The sequence below is a fragment of the Scyliorhinus torazame genome, chromosome 5 (genome assembly GCF_047496885.1).
Source record: "Scyliorhinus torazame isolate Kashiwa2021f chromosome 5, sScyTor2.1, whole genome shotgun sequence".
NCBI classification, from domain to species: Eukaryota; Metazoa; Chordata; class Chondrichthyes; order Carcharhiniformes; family Scyliorhinidae; genus Scyliorhinus; species Scyliorhinus torazame.
This window is the reverse complement of record NC_092711.1, coordinates 289,228,980-289,250,473: the sequence shown is the minus strand read 5'-3', so window position 1 is coordinate 289,250,473 and position 21,494 is coordinate 289,228,980. Positions and strand designations below refer to the sequence as shown.

Below are 21,494 nucleotides of genomic sequence, written 5' to 3'. Positions count from 1 at the left end.
GAGGTGTCTGCAGTCCCAGGAGTTGAGGGAGGTGTCTGTAGTCCCAGGAATTGAGGGAGGTGCCTGCAGTCCCAAGAGTTGAGGGAGGTGTCTGCAGTCCCAGGAATTGAGGGAGGTGTCTGCAGTTCCAGGAGTTGAGGGAGGTGTCTGCAGTCCCAGGAGTTGAGGGAGGTGTCTGTAGTCCCAGGAATTGAGGGAGGTGTCTGCAGTCCCAGGAATTGAGGGAGGTGTCTGTAGTCCCAGGAATTGAGGGAGGTGTCTGCAGTCCCAGGAGTTGAGGGAGGTTTCTGTAGTCCAAGGAATTGAGGGAGGTGTCTGTAGTCCCAGGAGTTGAGGGAGGTGTCTGTAGTCCCAGGAATTGAGGGAGGTGTCTGTTGTCCCAGGAATTGAGGGAGGTGTCTGTAGTCCCAGGAGTTGAGGGAGGTGCCTGCAGTCCCAGGAGTTGAGGGAGGTGTCTGTAGTCCCAGGAATTGAGGGAGGTGTCTGCAGTCCCAGGAGTTGAGGGAGGTGTCTGTAGTCCCAGGAATTGAGGGAGTTGTCTGCAGTCCCAGGAATTGAGGAAGGTGTCTGCAGTCCCAGGAATTGAGGGAGGTGTCTGCAGTCCCAGGAATTGAGGGAGGTGACTGTAGTCCCAGGAGTTGAGGGAGGTGTCAGTAGTCCCAGGAGTTGAGGGAGGTGTCTGCAGTCCCAGGAATTGAGGGAGGTGTCTGTAGTCCCAGGAATTGAGGGAGGTGTCTGCTGTCCCAGGAGTTGAGGGAGGTGTCTGTAGTCCCTGAAGTTGAGGGAGGTGCCTCATCATTACTCCCTGGCACCTAACAGTGCCCAAGAGGCAATGCCAGGGTACTGGCAGGGTGCAAAATCAGGGAGCACTGCTAGTGGGCACTGCCAGGTGGGCTATCCTCCTCCAGTGGGGCGGGTTCCCATTCTGTGTGTGTGTGGGGGGGGCGGGGGGGTTCCCCTTATCCATGCTTGGGTGGCATGTGGGAGGGGAGGGGACCCCTTCTGCATGTGCGGGTTGGAGAGTATTCTGCTTATCTGCTGGGTGTCCCGATGTCCATGTGGGGAGCCCAAGACCGTTGAGGGGAATCCCAATGTCCGTGGGGACCATGTCTATGGGAGGTCCCGATGTCCATGGGGGTGTCGGGGGGGGGGGGGGGGCATGCCCATGGCAGGGTGGTCCCTACATCTGCTGGGGCGGCCTTCAATCCTTTATTTAACTTTAAGATCCGGGCGCCTTTTAAAAAGGGCATCCCGATTTACAGAGTGCCATTAAATCAGATGCAAAAGGATGGCTGTGAAGCCGGCGAGTTGCACACAGCTTTGTCGCCTGATCCAATGCTCTGTGCAATTTTGGAGAGATTGCAGCTCATTTATATCTCCAAGAGCTCCTGCTCAGCTGCTCCAAATGTGAAAAGGAACAGGCATTTGGAATGAACCGATCGGCACTTTCCTCGTGGAAACTGTGTTGTTTAAAAGTTCCGGATCTCTCAGTTGAAGGCTACTTAATGCCACAGCTGTTAGTTTATTCTGGACATGCAAAGTGTCACATATCGTCTGATTTTCTTTGAAGCAATAGGTGGTGTGGTGGTTTTATCAAAGGCAACTTATTCCATAACTGGAGGCAGAACAAAATCAAAGGAGGAAAATAAAAGGGACTCTAATGTGGAGTAGTAACCTTGGCTCCGTCACCGGTTCGGTGAGAGAATGCACCATGAAGTACGCTGCAAAACCCTTAATAAACCTCTCATTGTTTTTTACAAGAATCCACAGTGTGGAGACCTCCTGACATTTTCTCTTTGCGGTAACAACAAAATGTATCACAAATCATTGAAGTATCCAATCTGGACTTCCAGGTGTGGCTTTGCAGAGCGAGGTCGCATATTCGGTAGCTCCCGCTTGGAACAGACTTTTGGGCTCTTTTACAGGGCCCCCACAGCATTTGTTTGACATTTCCCGGTGTGGAAAGAAGACTGCAACATTCCCCTGACAGTGTCCCCCAGGAATGTTATGTCTTTTGGTTACCAGACCCGGCAGAAACAGTAAAAGATTTGGGTGTAACTGCAGGGGAGAGAGGGGCCTCTTTTAGCATGCAGGCGGGGGAAGGGCAAGCTTAAAGCTGCAAGCTGATTTGAGGGCCTCTATTAAAGGTGAATTCTAGCAGCAGAGGGAACAACTGTGAAAAGATCTACCAAGGCCATTGAAGAAGCAGGGATGAGGCTTCCGGTGGCGGCCATGGAGGGGTAGGTCGCGCATTCGGCAGCTCCCGCCTGGAACGGACTCTCAGACCTTTTTCAGGAGTTTCCACAGACTTTTTGGGGCAGATTGGTGAAGCGAACACTGCCAAAAGGATTCCCTCTCAAGACTTCCGGTTGCGGTTATGCGGAGCTAAGTCGCATATTCGGCGGCTCCCGCAAAAACGGACTTTCGAGCTCTTTTCAGGCCTCCCAAGGCCACTTTTCCGATGTTTCCCGGTGTGGGAAGGAGTTAATAAAGCTCCCCGTCAGTATATGGCTTTAACTAGGAGCGGGGCGACAAAAAAGGTGGTGGTGGACCAGAAGAAGGGAGGGAAGAAGGACAAAATGGCGGCGGGTGGAGACCAGGCAGCGTGGAGGCAGTGGGCGGAGGAGCAACAGGAGGGTATCCAGCGCTGCCTCAGAGAGATTAAAACGGACCTGCTCGAGCCGATGAAGGCTTCTATTGATAGCTGCTGGAGACACAGACGGCACAGGGGGTGGCGATCCGAGAGGCTCGACAAAAGGTCTCTGACAATGAGGACGAGATCTTAGGCCTGGTGGTAAAGGTGGAGGCGCATGAGGCACTCCACAAGAAATGGCAGGAGCGGTTCGAGGAGATGGAGAATCGGTCGAGGCGGAAGAATCTGCGGATTCTGGGCCTCCCAGAGGGGCTGGAGGGGCCGGACGTGGGGGCCTATGTGGTCACCATGTTGAACTCGCTGATGGGAGCGGGGTCCTTCCAGGGGCCCCTGGAGCTGGAAGGGGCCCATAGAGTGTTGGCGAGGAGGCCCAAGGCTAACGAGCCTGCGGTGCTGGTGCGGTTCCATCGGTTCGTCGATCAGGAGTGTGTGCTCAGGTGGGCCAAGAAGGAGAGGAGCAGCAGGTGGGAGAACGCGGAGGTTCGGGTATATCAGGACTGGAGTGCGGAGGTGGCAAAGAGGAGGGCCGGGTACAATCGAGCGAAGGCGGTGCTGCACAGGAAGGGGGTGATGTTTGGCATGTTGCAGCCGGCGCGACTGGGGGTTACCTACAAGGACCGGCACCATTATTTTGAGTTTCCGGAGGAGGCGTGGGCCTTTGTTCAGGCCGAGAAGCTGGACACAGACTGCGGGTCGGAATGGGCAATTGGGGACTGCGGTGGATATGTTATGCCTATTTTTGGTTCGGGGGGGGCGGGGGGGGGGGGGGGGGGGCCTTTGCATTGTTTTGGGTTTCTTTTTCTCTGTGTTTTTCTCTTTCGGGTTGGGGGGGTGGTTGGGGCAAGTTGGGAAGTGTTTTGGTTGGTGGCGGGGCCTGGTAGGTGGTGAGTGGGGGGGAATCGAGTTGCTGCTGCTAAGGTCAAGGAGGAGCTGGAGCGAGTGGGGGGGGGTCGAGACGGGGGTATGCCGCTGTGGGGAACGGGCCAGGTGTGGGGTGCGGGCGCGTGGCTGGCCGAGGAGGGATCATGGCTAGTCGGCGGGGGAGGGGGGCGGGTAGCCCCCTGATCCGGCTGTTAACCTGGAATGTAAGGGGACTGAATGGGCCGGTTAAGCGGGCCCACGTGTTCGTGCACCTGAAGGGGCTCAAGGTGGATGTGCTTATGCTCCAGGAGACACACCTGAAGGTGGCAGACCAGGTAAGACTGAGGAAAGGGTGGGTAGTCAGGTGTTTCACTCGGGGCTAGATGCCAAAAATCGAGGGGTGGCGATCTTGGTGGGAAAAATGGTGTCATTCGAGGCGTCGAGCTTTGTGGCAGATAATGGCGGTAGGTACATAATGGTAAGTGGTAAGTTGCAGGGAGAGAGGGTGGTACTGGTCAATGTGTATGCTCCGAACTGGGACGATGCGGGTTTTATGCGGCGTATGTTGGGTCGGATCCCAGACATGAAAGTGGGGGGCCTGATAATGGGGGGAGACTTTAACACGGTGTTGGATCCGGCACTGGATCGCTTCAGGTCTAGGATGGGTAGGAAGCCGGCGGCGGCTAGTGTGTTGAGGGGATTTATGGACCAAATGGGAGGGGTGGACCCTTGGAGATTTGCAAGGCCGGGGGCTAGGGAATTTTCATTCTTCTCACATGTCCATAAGGCTTATTCTCGAATCGATTTTTTCATTTTGAGTAGGGCGCTGATAGCGAGAGTAGAGGATACTGAGTATTCGGCAATAGCCATTTCGGACCACGCCCCGCATTGGGTGGACTTGGAGATGGGGGAGGAGAGGGACCAGCGCCCGCTGTGGCGCTTGGAGGTGGGGCTGTTGGCGGACGAGGAGGTGAGCGAGTGGGTCCAAGGAAGTATAGAGAGGCACTTGGAAACCAACGACAACGGGGAGGTCTGAGTGGGGATGGTATGGGAGGCACTGAAGGCAGTGGTGCGGGAGAGCTGATCTCCATTAGGGCCCACAAGGAACGGAGGGAGCGGGGGGAGAGGGAGAGGCTGGTGGGGGAGATGGTGAGGGTAGACAGGAGGTCTGCAGAAGAGCCTGAGGAAGGATTGTTGAGGAAGAGGAGCAGCCTCCAGGCCGAATTCGACCTGGTGACCACCAGGAAGGCGGAGGTGCAGTGGAGGAAGGCCCAGGGGGCGGTCTACGAGTATGGGGAAAAGGCAAGCCAGATGCTGGCGCATCAGCTTCGGAAGCGGGAGGCAGCTAGGGAGATCGGGGGAGTTAAGGACAGGGGAGGGAGCGTGGTGCGGAGTGGGGTTGGCATCAATGAGGTCTTCAGGGACTTCTACGAGGAATTGTACCGATCCGAGCCCCCACGGGAGGAGGGAGGGATGGGCCATTTGCTGGACCAATTGAGGTTTCCAAAGGTGGAAGAGGGACTGGTGGTGGGACTGGGGGCCCCGATTGGGCTGGAGAAGTTGATCAAAGGGATAGGAAGCATGCAGGCGGCGAAGGCACCGGGGCAGGACGGTTTCCTGGTCGAATTCTATAAAAAATATATGGACCTGTTGGGCCCGCTGTTAGTTATGACCTTTAATGAGGCAAGGGAGGGAGGGGCTTTACCCCCGACGATGTCCCGGGCACTGATCTCCTTGATCCTGAAGTGGGACAAAGATCCCATGCAATGTAGGTCTTACAGACCGATTTCCTTGCTAAATGTAGATGCCAAGGTGCTGGCGAAGGTCTTAGCCACGAGGATTGAGGATTGTGTGCCGCAGATCATCCATGAAGACCAGACGGGGTTTGTGAAGGGGAGACAGTTGAATGCGAATGCGCGGAGGCTTTTGAACGTTATCATGATGCCAATGAGGGAGGGGGAGGCGGAGATAGTGGTGGCGATGGACGCTGAGAAAGCCTTTGATAGGGTAGAGTGGGGGTACCTGTGGGAGGTGCTGAAGAGGTTCGGGTTTGGGGAGGGGTTTGTCAGGTGGGTGAGGCTGTTGTATGAGGTCCCGATGGCGAGTGTGGCCACAAATAGGAGGAGGTCCAAGCACTTTCGGTTGCACCGAGGGACGGGACAGGGGTGTCCCCTGTCCCCCCCTGCTCTTCGCAATGGCGATTGAACCCCTGGCTATGGCACTGAGAGAGTTGAGGAACTGGAGGGGGTTGGTGCGGGGTGGGGAGGAGCATAGGTGTCGCTTTATGCGGGCGACCTGCTGCTGTATGTGGCGGACTCGGTGGGAGGAATGCCAGAGGTAATGAGGATCCTTAGGGAATTTGGGGACTTTTCGGGGTACAAGCTCAATATGGGGAAGAGCGAGCTGTTCGTAGTTTACCTAGGGGACCAGGAGAGGGGGATTGGTGAGCTCCCACTAAAAAGGGTGGAGAGGAGCTTCAGATATTTGGGGGTCCAGGTGGCCAGGAGCTGGAGGGCCCTGCATAGGCTTAACTTTACAAGTCTGGTGGAGCAAATGGAGGAGGAGTTCAAGAGGTGGGACGTGTTGCCGCTGTCCTTGGCGGGTAGGGTGCAGTCAATCAAAATGACGGTGCTCCCAAGGTTTTTGTTCCTGTTCCAGTGCCTCCTCGTGTTTATCCTGAAGGCTTTGTTCAGGCGGGTTAACAGGAGTATAATGGGGTTTGCGTGGGCGCGAGGGACTCAGAGGGTGAGAAGGGTGTTCCTGGAGCGGAGTAGAGATAGGGGGGGTCTGGCGCTGCCTCTGTGGGGACTACTGGGCCGCCAATGCGACGATGGTGCGGGTGATGGAGGGGGAGGGGGCTGCATGGAAGAGGCTGGAAACGGCATCCTGCGTGGGTACGAATCTGGGGGCACTGGCAACGGCGCCGCTGCCGCTCCCTCCAAGGAGGTATACCACGGGCCTGGTGGTAGTGGTGGCACTCAAAATTTGGGGGCAATGGAGGCGGCATAGGGGGGAAGTTGGTGCCTCGGCGTGGACCCCTTTACGGGGGAACCACCGGTTCGCCCCAGGAAGAACAGGTGGAGGGTTTTCGGGGTGGCACAGGGCAGGGATACGAAAGTTGGGGGACCTGTTTGTGGACGGGAAGTTCGCGAGCTTGGGTGAGCTGGAGGAGAAGTACGGGCTCCCCCCCGGGGAACACCTTCAGGTACTTACAGGTAAGGGCGTTTGCCAGACGGCAGGTGGTGGAATTCCCGCGGCGACTGCCACACACAGTACAGGACAGGGTGCTCTCGGGGGGATGGGTGGGAGTGGGGAAGATCTCGGAAACTTACCAGGTGATGCAGGAGGAGGAGGAGGCCTCGGTGGTGGAGTTGAAAGGTAAGTGGATGGAGGAGTTGAGAGAGGAGATTGAAGAGGGGACGTGGGCAGATGCCCTAGGGAGGGTGAATTCTTCCTCTTCGTGCGCGAGGCTCAGCCTCATACAGTTTAAGGTGCTGCACAGGGCACACATGACCGGGACAAGGATGAGCCGGTTCTTTGGGGATGAGGACAGGTGTGTTAGGTGCTCAGGGAGCCCAGCAAATCACACCCATATGTTCTGGGCATGCCCAGCGCTGGAGGAATTTTGGAAAGGCGTAGCGAGGACGGTGTCGAGGGTGGTAGGATCCAGGGTCAGACCGGGCTGGGGGCTCGCAATATTTGGGGTGGCAGAGGAGACGGGAGTGCAGGAGGCAAAAGAGGCCGGAATTCTGGCCTTTGCGGCCCTGGTAGCCCGGCGAAGGATTCTCCTTCAGTGGAAAGATGCAAGGCCCCCAAGCGTGGAATCCTGGATCAGCGATATGGCAAGGTTCATTAAATTGGAGAGGATGAAATTCACCTTGAGAGGGTCGGTACAAGGGTTCCTTAGGCGGTGGCAACCGTTCTTAGACTTTCTGGCAGAACGATAGACATTGACCAATGGCAGCAGCAGCTCGGGGGGGGGGGGGGGGTTAATTTATTTTTGTTTATGTTATTTACACTGGAGGGTCTGCGGGGGTGTATACACCTGATGTGTTAAGTCGGGGTGGTAATGTTAATTTATTATTTATGTACGGGGGGGAGGTGTTTGGGGGGGTTGCTTTTTTAGATTGTGTTTTGTACTTAATCATGTTGGGTTCGTTTTTCTTTCTCATTTTGTTATTGATATTTTATGAAAACCTTTAATAAAAATTATTTTTTTAAAAAGTATCCAATCTGCCATGATCATATTAACTGGTGGAGCAGGATCGACAGGGTGGGTGGCCTACTCCTGTACCTAGTTCTTGTGAATCAACAATGTGGAAACTTGCCTGCATATGTCCTGTGCACAAAAAGCAGGACAAATCCAACTTGATCAATTGTCACCTTATCAACTTTTTTCCAATCATTAGCAAGTGATGAATGGAGATTACAACAGAGATATCAAGTGATGTTGATGTACCAATAACATGATCAGTTTGTTTGTAGAAAAAGTACTTGGCACGTGACCCGATTTCAGCCTTCATCTGAACATGAGCTCAAAGCTGGTGCTGGGGTACAACGAATGTGAAATTTTAGGAATATTGGATTCTATATATTGGGCAATATAAAAGTTAAAGCCTGGGTTTAGAGTGTGTTTGACTGCAGTGACCATGTTTTTAAAAAGGATTTTCTTTGCAGGGCTTAGGAACCAGAAGGAGAAATTGACCAGAGGAATGTGTTTTTCAATTAGGCTAATGCACTGTTGTTTGACTGGGAAAAGTGCATGGGGACTTGATGTACTTTTAGCCTGGAGAGGTCATTTGTGTTTCAGCTTGGGAAGATGCTGTCATTGCTGGTGGAGCTAAGCGATTCAGAGACAGTTTGAGAAAGCTTGAGGAGTTGAAGTTTGAGCTGGCAGCCCTTGCTTTGACCACAAGTAAAGGTAGTTTTCTCTCACAACAAATAGTGAAAAAGATTAATAATAATTAAAGCAGAGAAGTCTTGTATGAGGGCAAGGAAGAAGCTGAAACACTCCAGGTGAACCAGATTTTTGAAGATATTCAGCCAGAGTCTGTAGGAGTTCTAACAGGAGTCAAATCTATTCTGTGAACCAAGTATGGATTGAGAGCTGTATGTTTCTTTTCTTATTGATTAATGGGGAATTGAGTAGTAAGGTGTAAGGGGTAATTGTAAGCTGTTTTCAAAATACCAAATCCCTATTTCTTCATGCAATCACTCCTGGAGTGAATCATTCTTGCCAAAGAGTCTTACAATAAACTAAAACATTGGGATTTTGATCCAATATCCTAGTCACCGTTGTGGTCTGGTCTTGGATCATAATAGGGGTGAGAGTCAAACTGATATAACAGCTTTTGACATCAGGGCAGCATTTGAACATGTGGGGTCCAAGAGGAACATTAGTAACAATGAAGTCAATGGGAATCAGATAGAAAACCTTCAGCTGCTTGGGGCATATCTTTCACAAAAGATGATGGTTGCGGTTGATGGAGGCCAATTACTTCAGTCACACGACGTAATTTCAGGAATTCCCCTTGACCTCATTCAAGTCTTGATTGTGGTCCGCTGCTTCAACAGTGACCTTCCTGTTACTAGAAGGTAGATATGGGGTGGTACACTAATGGCTGCACTGTGATCAGTTCCATTCACAATTTCTCTAGGGAACATAAGCATTTATGATGGTATGCAGCAAAGACTGGAGAACGTGTAGGGCTAAGATGCTAAGTGGGTGATAGTATTTGTTCCACACTGGTGATAAGCCATGACCATCATCAGCAAGTGAGATCGTAAACACCTCCCTGGACATTTAAAAGCATTTTCATGGTCTAGTTCAACATCAACAGCCTTGGCTCGCCAGTGACCAATAATTGAAATAGATCAACCATGTAATGGTTACTAATGCTAGACTCTGTCAGAAATTGGGTACTTTATGATGGGTGGCTCACATTCCGACTTCCCACAAACCTTTTCCACCATCTACAAGACACAAAGTTAGGAGTGTGATGGAGTAATCTCCCAGCCTCGAAGAATGCACCTGCACCCAGCAAGCCCAGCACTATTTTGATTTGCACCCGCCTAAGTATTCACCCACTCAATCATCGACGGACTGTGACTCTAGTGCAGCAACTTAGCAATGCTCTTCGACAATGCTTCCTAACTTGCACCACCAACAAGGACAAAGGCAATAGATGCTTAGAAATACCATGAACATCATGACATAGGTAGCATCTCCTCACCATCACTGAGACCAAACTATGTACCTAACTGTGTTGTGTGACCATCTCCGCCACGTGGACAGTAGCAATTCAAGAAGGCGCGTCGCCACCATCTTCTCAAGGGAATTAGATCCTGAATTTTCCAATGGCCGCCGCATCCTCAGGTAGGCCGATGTAGGAATTTCTGAAGTCCATGCTAGTTGTGCACCTGCATATCATTTTATGTTAAATGGACAGTTTTTGTGAAAACTCTCAATCACATCGAACTTAATCTTAAGAGGCTGATTTTGACTCTGCAAGTGGATAAGTTCTGTGATGAGTTAAAATCTTGCCCTTTCATTTCAGAAAATTACCAAACTGATTGTGATTTAAAATAATGCAAATTATTGTGTTTTTAAATATTCAACAACAGGATACAGCTGGTTTTAACTGTAACAAGGTCAGAGATGACACAAAATGATCCCCAGTGGTTGACAGAAGCACAGAGAGACCTGGGAACCTAGGCTGAACTGCAACGCACAGATGTGATTCTCGTTTGAGCACTGACATCTTTTTACAGCTTTCAAAACATTGCAAACTATTGGTTTTTTTTTACAAAGCAGCCTTGTACAAACTTAGAATTCCACAGACAAATCATCCAAGTGTGTCCTTCTATTGAACCAATAATGAAAGTGTCAAATGGCAGGAAAGGAAATGCACCTTGCCACCAGGCAATCTGACACGTAACAGGTTTATTTATGTTGATTTGCCTCAACATTGCTGGAGAAAAATATTGACACAAACTGCCATTTGTGTTCATTGGAAGAGTTCCTGCCCCAAACATTCAAAGATGCAGAGAGTCTTCAATATTTTGTTGTACAAACGTTACATATTGGGGTCTTTTCTACTCTTCTAACTCCCAATTAATCATTTAGATTACTTTCACGAACAAAATCTCAACTTCCTACAACTGTGAGTGGGCCACCCCTTCTGTAATTTATCTGCCGGATGGAAGGCAAAACATTATGTACCTGCTGGATTTATCACCTGCCTGCGTACGTTTTCAATCTGATCTTCAATATCAGCACAGCAGTAGGGCAGTCCTTGCATTAAGTTTCAAATGTTGAGTGAACTTACAACCAAATCATGAATAAGTAAATAATCAACGGTCTCATAAGATTACATACATTTCGAGTGCAAAGTCTATTACATAGCTCGTGATGGAATTTTACAGCCCTTCCCGTCAGTGGGATTTTCCAGTGCGGCCGAAGTCAATGGACTTTGGCTCGTTGCAGTTTCCGGCCCCACCCTGACCGCAATGGGGTCGTAAAATTTCGCCAAGAGAGTAAACAAAATACTAAAAGGGTCACAGCATTAATAATCAAGCTAACCTGTTTTGCACATCACATGAAAATGTGTACAATAGTTCTTTTTCTCTGAATTCATTTCTGCCTTTCTTGGAGATGGCTAATTGATGTTTCCCATCATTTTCAGAAATTTCAGTTGGCTAGTTTGTCTGAGGGTTTCAAACTGGAACTGTGCTTATATAGATTTCCAAACTGCTTATTGATTTAAACAGAAAAGAGTTGTTGAGACTTCCTGTTTATTGGTTACCCTGCCCTTAATTTGAAGGAAAACCAAATTACAAATTGAAATTGAACACATCCTTCATTTGAACCACTCTTCCCTTTAGCCTGCCATAACAAAGTTTGGAGTGCTTTATTGATGTGTGCTTCGTGCAGGAATCTTAACAGCCATTCTTTTTGCAACAACCCGCAATGACGCCTGATAACTACTGCATATGTGGTACTTGTGGCACAACCTGCCTCTCACGGATTGGTCTCTCCAGCCATCAGTAAATGTGCACCATATGAAGCTGTCCCATTTCTGACAGGTTTGATTTACTGCATAGACATCATCTTAAGTTGATGAAAAGATGCTGATGATTACTCTTTTTGTAAAAGAAGTGCTTATCGACTACATTTGGATGTAAGGCAAGGCAACAAGACCAAACTAGACAAATTGAAAAAGTAGATACACTGTAGATGTTAATTTTTGTATGTCAGGAACAGGCTTGATTGCCGCAAGATTCAGTAAACTGCTGACACTCATTGTGTACATGTTAAGAATGGTCACTTAAGCAAGGTGTCAGAGGGTGATGGGCTTCCATTGAACAATGCTGCAGGTCAACGGAGTGGCTTTAAGAAGGAAAGTGAAAGAGAAAGGAAAAGTTTTTTCTTTTGAACATTATTGAATGAGATATTTTGAGTAAAGCAGTGATGCACCTATATTTTTATATATATTTTAATTTAGTTTATAATTGGTTTAACAGCACTACTGAAGTCCTTATAAGGTGAATTATCTTTAGAACACAGCAACTGTCATGCAATCAATAAGTGAATTCATAACTCAAATAACTCATGTTTTTTTTTCCTTTGGACAATGAAATAGCTAAAAGCTATCTGTTACCTTGAAGCCTGGTCAATATAAACATGTGAGGAGGGGACATGTAGCTTGTTTTATTCTTGTTGTTGGGGTTTGACATCCTCTGTCACATGGAAGATTCAGTTCGGGTTCAATTGAACATTTGTTAAAATGAGCAGTTTGTAATGATGTATAATCATCCTTAGATTTGTGACACGTCATGTACATCCTGAGATTTCTTAAAAAGCAAATCCTAATTTTACTCCAACAGAGGGAGAGGACAACCTGGCTAATCTGTAAAAGGGCATCGAACACTCACTCCAGATAAGTAAGTCAATTAGTGAGCCTCTTCCCATGACACTCCCTAGTAATTATTGAGATTCATCTGTGACACAGCCTCTGAAAAACAATATTAATTAGCGAATATCCAGAGTGATGTCCACTCTGGGGGGAAAGGTGTATCAATTAGCAAGACTCCCTCTAGATAGAAAAAACAATTACAAACAATCTCCCTGTGGTGGTATGTATTAGGGGTAATACAGTACACCATGAATGCCGAGGAGCTATTGGAGGACAGATGCTGGTTTATCCGTCCACTGTTTGAAGATAATGAACATCCAAACTCAGTTCTGAATTTAAATTCAGGAAATGAATTTTAGTTTCAAATTCCAGTTCACATTTCAGGTTTTGTCCATCCAATCTACTTTTGGGAAGTGTTTTCAGTTTCAAATCTGAAGTTCTGAGAAGTCAATCCAATCACTCCCTATAATTCCTTGCCGACATTGCACACCCTAAATTAAGCATTTCACACATGATGAATTCGCCAGATTACACAAATGTCATAATGTCATAAGAGGAAATGCTTTGGGAAATAACAGCAGTGAAAATTCGGATTAAAAAGCTGTACCTGAAGTAAAAACTATCTAACTCAAATTAACCTGAAACAAATAATTAATTCCAATGCCAATATCAATGTCTGAAGATTCTCATGTAATTCTGACCAGCCTGTAGTATCATCAAGAAGTAGTCAATACTGCACCATGAACAGACATATGCTCACACATATGTCATCACATTGAACACCCATTGTTGTACATAAATAGACACAAAATCACGTGCACACATTCACATCTTAGACATATCACTGAACATAAAAAATGATAAAGGTGCGCATTCTGCATTTCTAACAGGCACCATTTAACCTTTTTACAATGGAACTTCTGAATCCCATGGACAAGTAAATCCCACTGGAGTGTCCCAATCCGTGTCTTCAGACCCTACCTTAGAAATATGTAAAAGATATCAGCGAATGAGGGATGTATAACACATTTTGCATGGTTAAACCACTGCAGTACAAATAGCCTACAATTCATTATTGACAACAAAGTGTAAAGATAACCAAAATAAGCATGGTGAATAAAGTGATAATACTGACATTATTCCAAAGGTGAGCTGCCATTTCAATATGAACCAGTTATGTGTGCCACAGGTCAAGAGGTATATTTTAATTCGTTAACCAGGCTTGTTAAGGGACTGACTGAATTAGGCAGAATTCAAAGCTTGGTAACAATTTGCTTAATATCAGGAATATATTGATATGTTTCCAGCTGTACTGAAGTTTGGTCCCTGAAAACATAGAGTTGGGCTTCAAATCCAGCTATCCCTGCATTCTTTCCCTTTTCTTCAAAAAAGCCCTCTGGTTTCTTCCTGTGTCAACCAGGGTGAGGCTTCATTTGAACAACACAATGCGATCAACATCCAGCTTAAACATTTGCCAACATAATAGCAGCAAAGAATTAAACCACACCATACCACTATGTTTATGACAGACGTTGCCATTTCCTATCAACGATGTCAGACTTTAAACAGTGAATAAATGATTACCTGCGGCCGTCTCCACTCAATTGGTCCTGGAGGAGACTTGAAATAGAAGAGCGACTCGATCGTAGCAGGAAATTCTGGATCCTCAAACAGTCGATGGTGCTGAAGGCATTCTTTTTTTAAAGCTGAGTACTGCTGGTCTTTGTACAACTTTACAGATAGAACCATCCTTCAGTCTAGAACTAAAATAGTAGCAATGCATGCGTAAACTTCATTAGTGCACACAATGTTAAAGCTTGCCAAAGTATGTAAGAAATTTAAATATACGTAAATATTTCCCACACGCCCCCTCTGTATTTAGATCTCTAACATCACTGGAAGCAATTATACTTATAGCTATGGAAATAATTCAATTGAGAAAGTTTTCTGAGGAATGAAAAGCCACTCTTACTTACAGGGATAATTTTTTTTGAAGTGAGCTGTCAGCTGGATCATAACAAACTCTCCATCTGTCCTGCAAAGTTCTCTGCATTTTAACCTGCAGTTTTCCAGACTCTACCATCTCTGAAAGCTGAATGGGGAGTTTTCAGACTCAGCAGTTTCCCATTAGCTAGAACGGTTTGGTGGAGCCCTTTATTTTGTGAAGAAGCCAAATAAAAACAAACTTAGAAACGTAACCAGTAGGAGTGCCAGTGGAGAATGAAAGGTCTTAAAGGGCATTGCCATCCGACTGAAGTCACTGGACAATTGTTTTTCACATTTTCTCATCTGAATTAAGCATTACCTATGGTTCATGTGTTTGATTAGTCTTTTGTAGTACAATCAAGAGTCCATTCTTCATATTTAAGATTAGGCAATGAATGTAATCAAAACCAATGTTCTAATCTACCTTCCATACACCAGCACAGATAACTACTTAAAGAATCGGACCAGAAACTGTGTAGCAGACACCTCTGCAGAATACAACTTGGGATTTCGAGTTAGAAAATTGATGTTGATGAATAGAAAATTCAGCTGGGCAAATTAACCTTCAGTGAATGAACGCATTTTTAAAAAAATCATTTAATGAAAATAAATGCTTCCTTTAGAATTTTCTAGTATTTAGATTTGTTTTTAAAACTGCTCTGGATAATTTGAAATGAATTCACTCTGATTCATTTGTGTTTGTACAAGTCTTAACCAATAAAGGCAATAGAAGACTCTTTGGATGGTACATTTTAAAACTTTTATTGAAGGAAATGTATACTTAACAACTTTGGACAATGACTTTTGGAACTTCAGTCAGTGGCGGAGTCCATCAGTGTTGGTCCTGAACTATCTTGTGTAGATAGGCACATTTTTAATACTCTGGAGTCTTCAGAATTTTTCAGTCAACAAAATTGAGTGTTTTTCCAGTAGTGAGGCTCTAAAATAGGGGGAGCACCCATCCCACTACCTCCCCACCACACCCAAACTCACCCCCATAGTACAGGCCGCAGCCAGGACTGATGAAGCTGCTGGCCAATTGCATTTGCTGCCATGTCCTGAGAGCAGGACTTCCTCTACATTGAGAGGTAGAAGTTAGATTTGCTCCTTGTTTAGCCCACCCGCAGTGCTTTATGGGAGCAGGGGAGAGGGACTGGCATGGATCAGGTCATTGGGGGTGAACCTTCTGCCCATCAATACCCCCCCCTCCCCCCCTCCATGCATTAGTCAGCCCATGGTGATATTTTTGTTCATTCTTTATTTAATGTTTATGTTAGTGTACATTGTTGTACTCACCACTCTGAGGAACATGGTTGAACTTGAAAGCTCAGCTGGCCCTCCCTTTTATACATTGTAAAGGACAATGCCTGAGATCTCTCCAGGGATAATTGAAATATAGGTCAATTCAAAGACCTGTTAAGACTATTCAGGTCATCACCCTGAGATCGACACACATTTGCAAGCCCTTTAGGCTCCTCATGTTCTTACCTTACCTGACTGTTCCCACCAACTACGTCCCCACAACAAGGACGCTAGGCCCTTGCCACTTCACCCTCAGTGCCCCTGACCCCACATTCTGTCCTTCCCTAGAACCCTCTTCCACTACCCTGACGCCATTCCACAACCCCCCTCATCATTGACTCACGTTGCTGGTTGCAAGCTGCCATGCAAGCTGCCAGTCTCCTGCTCCCCTCTTTTGTTCCGCAGAGTTAAACAAGAACAAACACTGACCGTACACACAACTGTGCAATGTAAAAGTCCTTAATTCCGGGTATCATTCTTGTGAGGGTCCAGAGGAAGTTCAAAAGAATGATTCCCGGAACGAAGGACTTGTCATATGAGGAGTGGTTGAGGACTCTGGGTCTGTACTCAATGGAGTTTAGAAGGATGAGAAGGGGATCTCATTGAAACTTACAGAATACTGAGAGGCCTGGGTAGAGTGGACGTGAAGAGGATGTTTCCACTGGTAGGAAAAACAAGAACCTGAGGCCACAGCCTCAGACTGAAGGGATGATCCTTTAAAACAGAGATGAGGAGGAATTTCTTCAGCCAGAGGGTGGTGAGTCTGTGGAAGTAATTGCCATAGAAGGCTGTGGAAGCCAAGTCACTGAGTATCTTTAAGACAGAGATCGGTAGGTTCTTGATTAATAAGGGGATTAGGGGTTACGGGGAAAAGGCAGGAGAATGGGGATGAGAAACATATCAGCCATGATTGAATGTCAGAGCAGACTCAATGGGCCGAATAGCCTAATTCTGCTCCTATGTCTTATGACCTTAAAGCCAACTGGTGCATGCGACCTTTAAACAATAGTGAACCAGAAGATAGGACTTAATTAAAATAGGGTATACAGTGACAAGTATTCGGGGCTTGTAAATATATTAGATGTACAAACTGCCAACGGCCAACATAATGCTCAACACACTGCCAGTACACCGCAGACTTGATTCCCTGGCTCATACCCGCTGATGGGAAATTTAGCAGCTAAATCACCCCGCCACCACATTTCTTGCTCTTGTGGGCTTCATAAAATCCCCATCATAATCTCCCAATTACTAGAAAATTACATAGATGCGACGTCAGGCATTTAACCTCTGCCAGTCTCTGACTTTTTTGAGTTTCATGTCTGCCAAGGCTGTATAATAAGAAATGTTTCTCGTATTTTGACTGACTTGTTGATAGTATTAGAAATTAATTCCTAAATCTCAAGTTATTACATGGATTATTTTTCTCTTTTTGTTCAAATTCAGCATCAAGTGAAACTTTGATCAGATTACACAATGCTTATAGAAAGTGGATGCCTTGGACTTCCTTGCTTGCTTGATTCTAGTGAAGCGAAGTGCACTTCATTTGAGAGTTAAAAATTCAGTTGAAGGAATTAATTGCCTTACATGGCATACACACATAGGAATTCGGGGCAGGAATGGGTCATTCGGCCCCTCGAGCCTACTCCGCTAGTCAATAAGAACATGGCTGACTTGATTGTGGCCGCAATGCCACATTCCACCTACTCCTAATAACCTTTGACGCCCTTGTTAGTCAAGAATCGATCTATCGGCCTTAAAAACATTCAGTGATCCTGCCTAGTCTGTTTTCTGAGGAAGAGAGTTCCACAGATTCACAACCCTCTGCGAGTAAAAATATACCCTCGTCTTTGGCTTAAATGGGAGACACCTGGGGCAGGATTCTCTAATAATGGGGCTATGTCCCCACTCCAGCGTCAACGGTTCCCAATAATGGGGAATGCTCCCTTCCTAGGGGGCTAGGTTGGCGCCGGAGTGGTCCCCGCAACTCCAGCCGGTGCGGAATGGCCCGCGCGAGTTTGCGCATGCGCGGAACGGCCGGCGTGATTCTGTGCATGTGCAGAACGGCCGGCGTATTTCCGCGCATGTGCACTATGGCCGGCATATTGCCGCGCATACGCGGGGGTTCCCTTCTCTGCGCCGGCCTCCGGGCAATATGGCGGAACCCTACAAGTGCCCGGCGCGGAGTAAAGTAGGCCCCCAAGGAAGCAGCCCGCCCGCCGATCGGAAGGCCCCGTTTGCAGGCCAGGCCACTGTGGGGGCCCTGCCCCCCCTCCAGGACGGCCCCACACACTCACCTTCCAGGTTCCCGCCATGTGGGACCTGAGTACCCACGCCGGTGGGACTCGGCCAAACTCGTCGGCCACTCGGCCCATCGTGGCCCGGGGAATCGCCGGGGGGGGGGGGGGCGCTGTCAACGGCCCCCGACCAGCGCGGCAGGAATCCCGCAGGCACAGAGAATCAGCGCCGGAGAATGGGGAAGCCGGTGTCGGGGTGGCGGGGTGCGATTCTCGTACCCCCCCGGGGATTGGGTCTGAGAATCCCGACCCTTATTTCTAAACTGTGTTGCCTATTCCTGGTCTCTCCAACAAGCGGAAACATCCTTTCACCATCTACTCTGTCAACTCTCTCAAGACCTTACATGTTTCAACAAGATCACCTTTCATTCTTCTAATCGCCAATGGATGCAAGCTGAACCTGTCAAACATTTCCTCATAAGATAACTAGGAATTAGTCAAATGAACTTCCTCTGAATTAGTTCTAATGAAATGATGTCCTTTCTTAAATAATGAGAGAAAAACTGGACACAGGACTCCAGATGTGGTCTCAGCAGTGCCCTGTGCAACTGCAGCAAAACACCTCAAGAAATCAACTTTATGCCACTTTGTTCCGATTTCATTTTTCTTTGGTGGCTGTTCGCCAGAGGCCCTGGAGCTCTGTATAGAGCTAACACTAGCACTGCTTTGCCTGCCATGGACTCCTTTGAGCATCTCTCTCCGGCAGATTCAGGTGTGAGACCCGGGCTTGTTTGTGTCTCTGCCCTCTCTTCCTTACGACAAAACGATCCATATTCTTCACAGTCCTGTTGCTTGCTTGCTCACAGCTAGAAAGTAGAGGAATCTCTCCTCTGTGATTTTGCACTAAAGGCAGAGATGTAGAGGGCATGTGACGTCAGTGTACATGCCAGGCGCGTGACCTGCTGCCACTTCTGGCCAGAAGACTGTATTGTTCCGTTTAAAAACTGGCCTCTCTAACCTTTTGAGACACTTCTTAAAACTTGCCTCCTTGATAAAGCCTTTGGCCATCAGCCGATCATCGCTTTCTGTGGCTTGGTGTTAAAAATAATTGTATTACAATCTCTTTTGTGAAGCGCAATGGGACTCTTCACAATGTTATGTAAATGTAAGTTGTTGTTGAATTGCAAAGCCCTCTCCGCACTAACATAGAACATACAGTACAGGAGGCCATTCGGCCTATCGAGTCTGCACCGACCCACTTAAGCCCTCACTTTCACCCTATACCCGTAACCCAATAACCCCTCCAAACCTTTTTTGGACACTAAGGACAATTTTAGATGTCCAATCCACCTAACATGCACGTCTTTGGACTGTGGGAGGAAACCGGAGCATCAGGAGGAAACCCACGCAGACACGGGGAGAACGTGCAGACACTGCACAGACAGTGACCCAGCGGGGAATCGAACTTGGGACCCTGGCGCTGTGAAGTCACAGTGCTAGCCACTTGTGCTACCATGCTGCCCGTGCTACATTTGGTGGGCAAAGACCAGCAGCATAGATCTGAAATACAGCAATAAATCGAGGGGTGGCCTCCTGCTGAGAGTTCTCATTCACTGATCCCTGACTCTAAGCTTTATGAAAGTCTTCTAATCTTAAAGGGATTATTACTTAAATGGTCGGAGTTTATGAGATTGTTCAGTCCCAGGGAGAAACTAATCCTTAGACCTCACTGCCATGCAATCATGTTGGCCATTGAGGAAAGTTCACATTGTAATAGTTTTTGTTTTAACATAGAATTTTGCAATGTGATTCATGCAAGGTAGCAAATCTTTGATATTAGATAGAACCGCAATAAAATTGTCCTGACTTTTGCCAGATACTTTACTTTCATGGCACCACTTGTCTTGCCGAGTTTCAACCAAAGGATTCAAAGATGAACAAAGAGTGTTTTCACTACCGTGCCATCCAGTACCCTCTTGTGCCTCTATTTTGTAAATTTATCTTCTCAATGTTTCCCAGTGTCCTTTAATGAATGAAATTCCCACGGTTGTGTACAGGAGACCCATTTACTCAATTGATGTTGTGTAACGTTTACTATTTCCTGTGCCTGACTTTATTAGAACAATTTCAGAGGGCACTTATTGGGTAGCCCATGTTTGTTGTCAGAATCCTGAAGCACCATTGACTATCGAACAAACAATCAAAGGAATAAATCATACTCAAGACTGAATTCAGCAAAACCATGAAAGAAAAATTCCTCTGGAATCTTAGTTTATGCCCCAGGAAATAGAGAATTAATAATTTATTTAATATCAATGTTCTAATGATTCTATCAGTGTTGTGTTATATTATATTCTGAAGCTGGAAGATTTACCCATAAATAATAGTTTCCCAACAGGTTGTTACTGCTAAAGAAAACAGCTTGGTCAAAATAATCTTTGTATTGACATTCACAGAGTGTTTTTAAGGTTCATCAACAAGCTTCATTCTTCACCCTAGCAACCGACTGTTCACTGGGGAATAATACTGGGACAGAGAGCAGACAATGAGAAAGCATGTGCCCTTGAAGCCAGTGGAAGTAAAAATCATGAGAGATGTAAAACGGGCTACCTTTTTAATAATCTTTTTAATAATCTTTATTGTCACAAGTAGGCTTACATTACATTTAGGGCAGCACTGAAGCACAGTGGTTAGCACAGTTGCTTCACAGCACCAGGGCCCCAAGCTCGATTCCCGGCTTTGGTCACTGTCTGTGCGGAGTCTGCACGTTCTCTCCGTGTCTGCGTGGGTTTCCTCCGGGTGCCTCCTTCTGCACTGTAAATTATATGATTGCTATGATTTCTATGATTAACACAGCAATGAAGTTAACATCAAAAGTCCCTAATCACCACATTCCGGCACCTGTTCGGGTACACAGAGGAGAATTCAGAATGTCCAATCCACCTAACAGCACGTCTTTCGGAACTTGTAGGAGGAAATCGGAGCACCGGGAGGAAACCCATGCAGACACGAGGAGGACGTACAGTCTCCGCAAAGACAGTGACCCAAGCAGGAAATCGAACCTGGGACCCTGGTGCTGTGAAGTAACAGTGCTAACCACTGTGCTACTGTGCCACCCAACTGTTTGGTGATCACATAAAGTCAGGATCACCTCCTGAACAGTTGCTGACTAAATAAAGCAGCTTATCTGGCAGCAACTGTAGGGAGAGAAAAGAGCTAACGTTTCGAGTCCGATGACTCTTGGTCATCGGACTCGAAACGTCAGCTCTTTTCTCTGCCTACCGATGCTGCCAGACCTGCTGAGATTTACCAGCATTTTCTCTTTCGTTTTAGATTCTAGCATTCGCAGTAATTTGCTTTTAAATAAAGAAGCTTGATGCACTATCAATTACGACGAGACGCGAGTAGAGAGTAATCGAGCCTTTATTATACAGAGATGTGTGGCCTCCTGCAGCTGTTGCCGAAATGGCTGCAGTTCGGAGAGCACACACATTTATACTCCGCCTACTGGGCGGAGCCAGCAGGCAGGGATCTACCCCC

At 47.3% G+C, this 21,494-nt stretch overlaps 1 protein-coding gene across 1 annotated transcript in view; it reads right to left on the bottom strand.

The window, feature by feature from the left end:
- Positions 1-14,441, bottom strand: part of LOC140421195 (calpain-5-like) — a 238,187-nt gene extending 223,746 nt beyond the window's left edge. Inside the window, exons 1-2 of the mRNA XM_072505707.1 lie at positions 14,406-14,441; positions 14,014-14,192 (exon numbers count right to left, since the gene is read on the bottom strand). Of these exons, the coding sequence (XP_072361808.1) occupies positions 14,014-14,178 (165 nt within the window). The 5' untranslated portion in view covers positions 14,179-14,192; positions 14,406-14,441. The remainder of the gene's footprint in view (positions 1-14,013; positions 14,193-14,405) is intronic.
- Between the last annotated feature and the right edge of the window lie 7,053 nt (positions 14,442-21,494).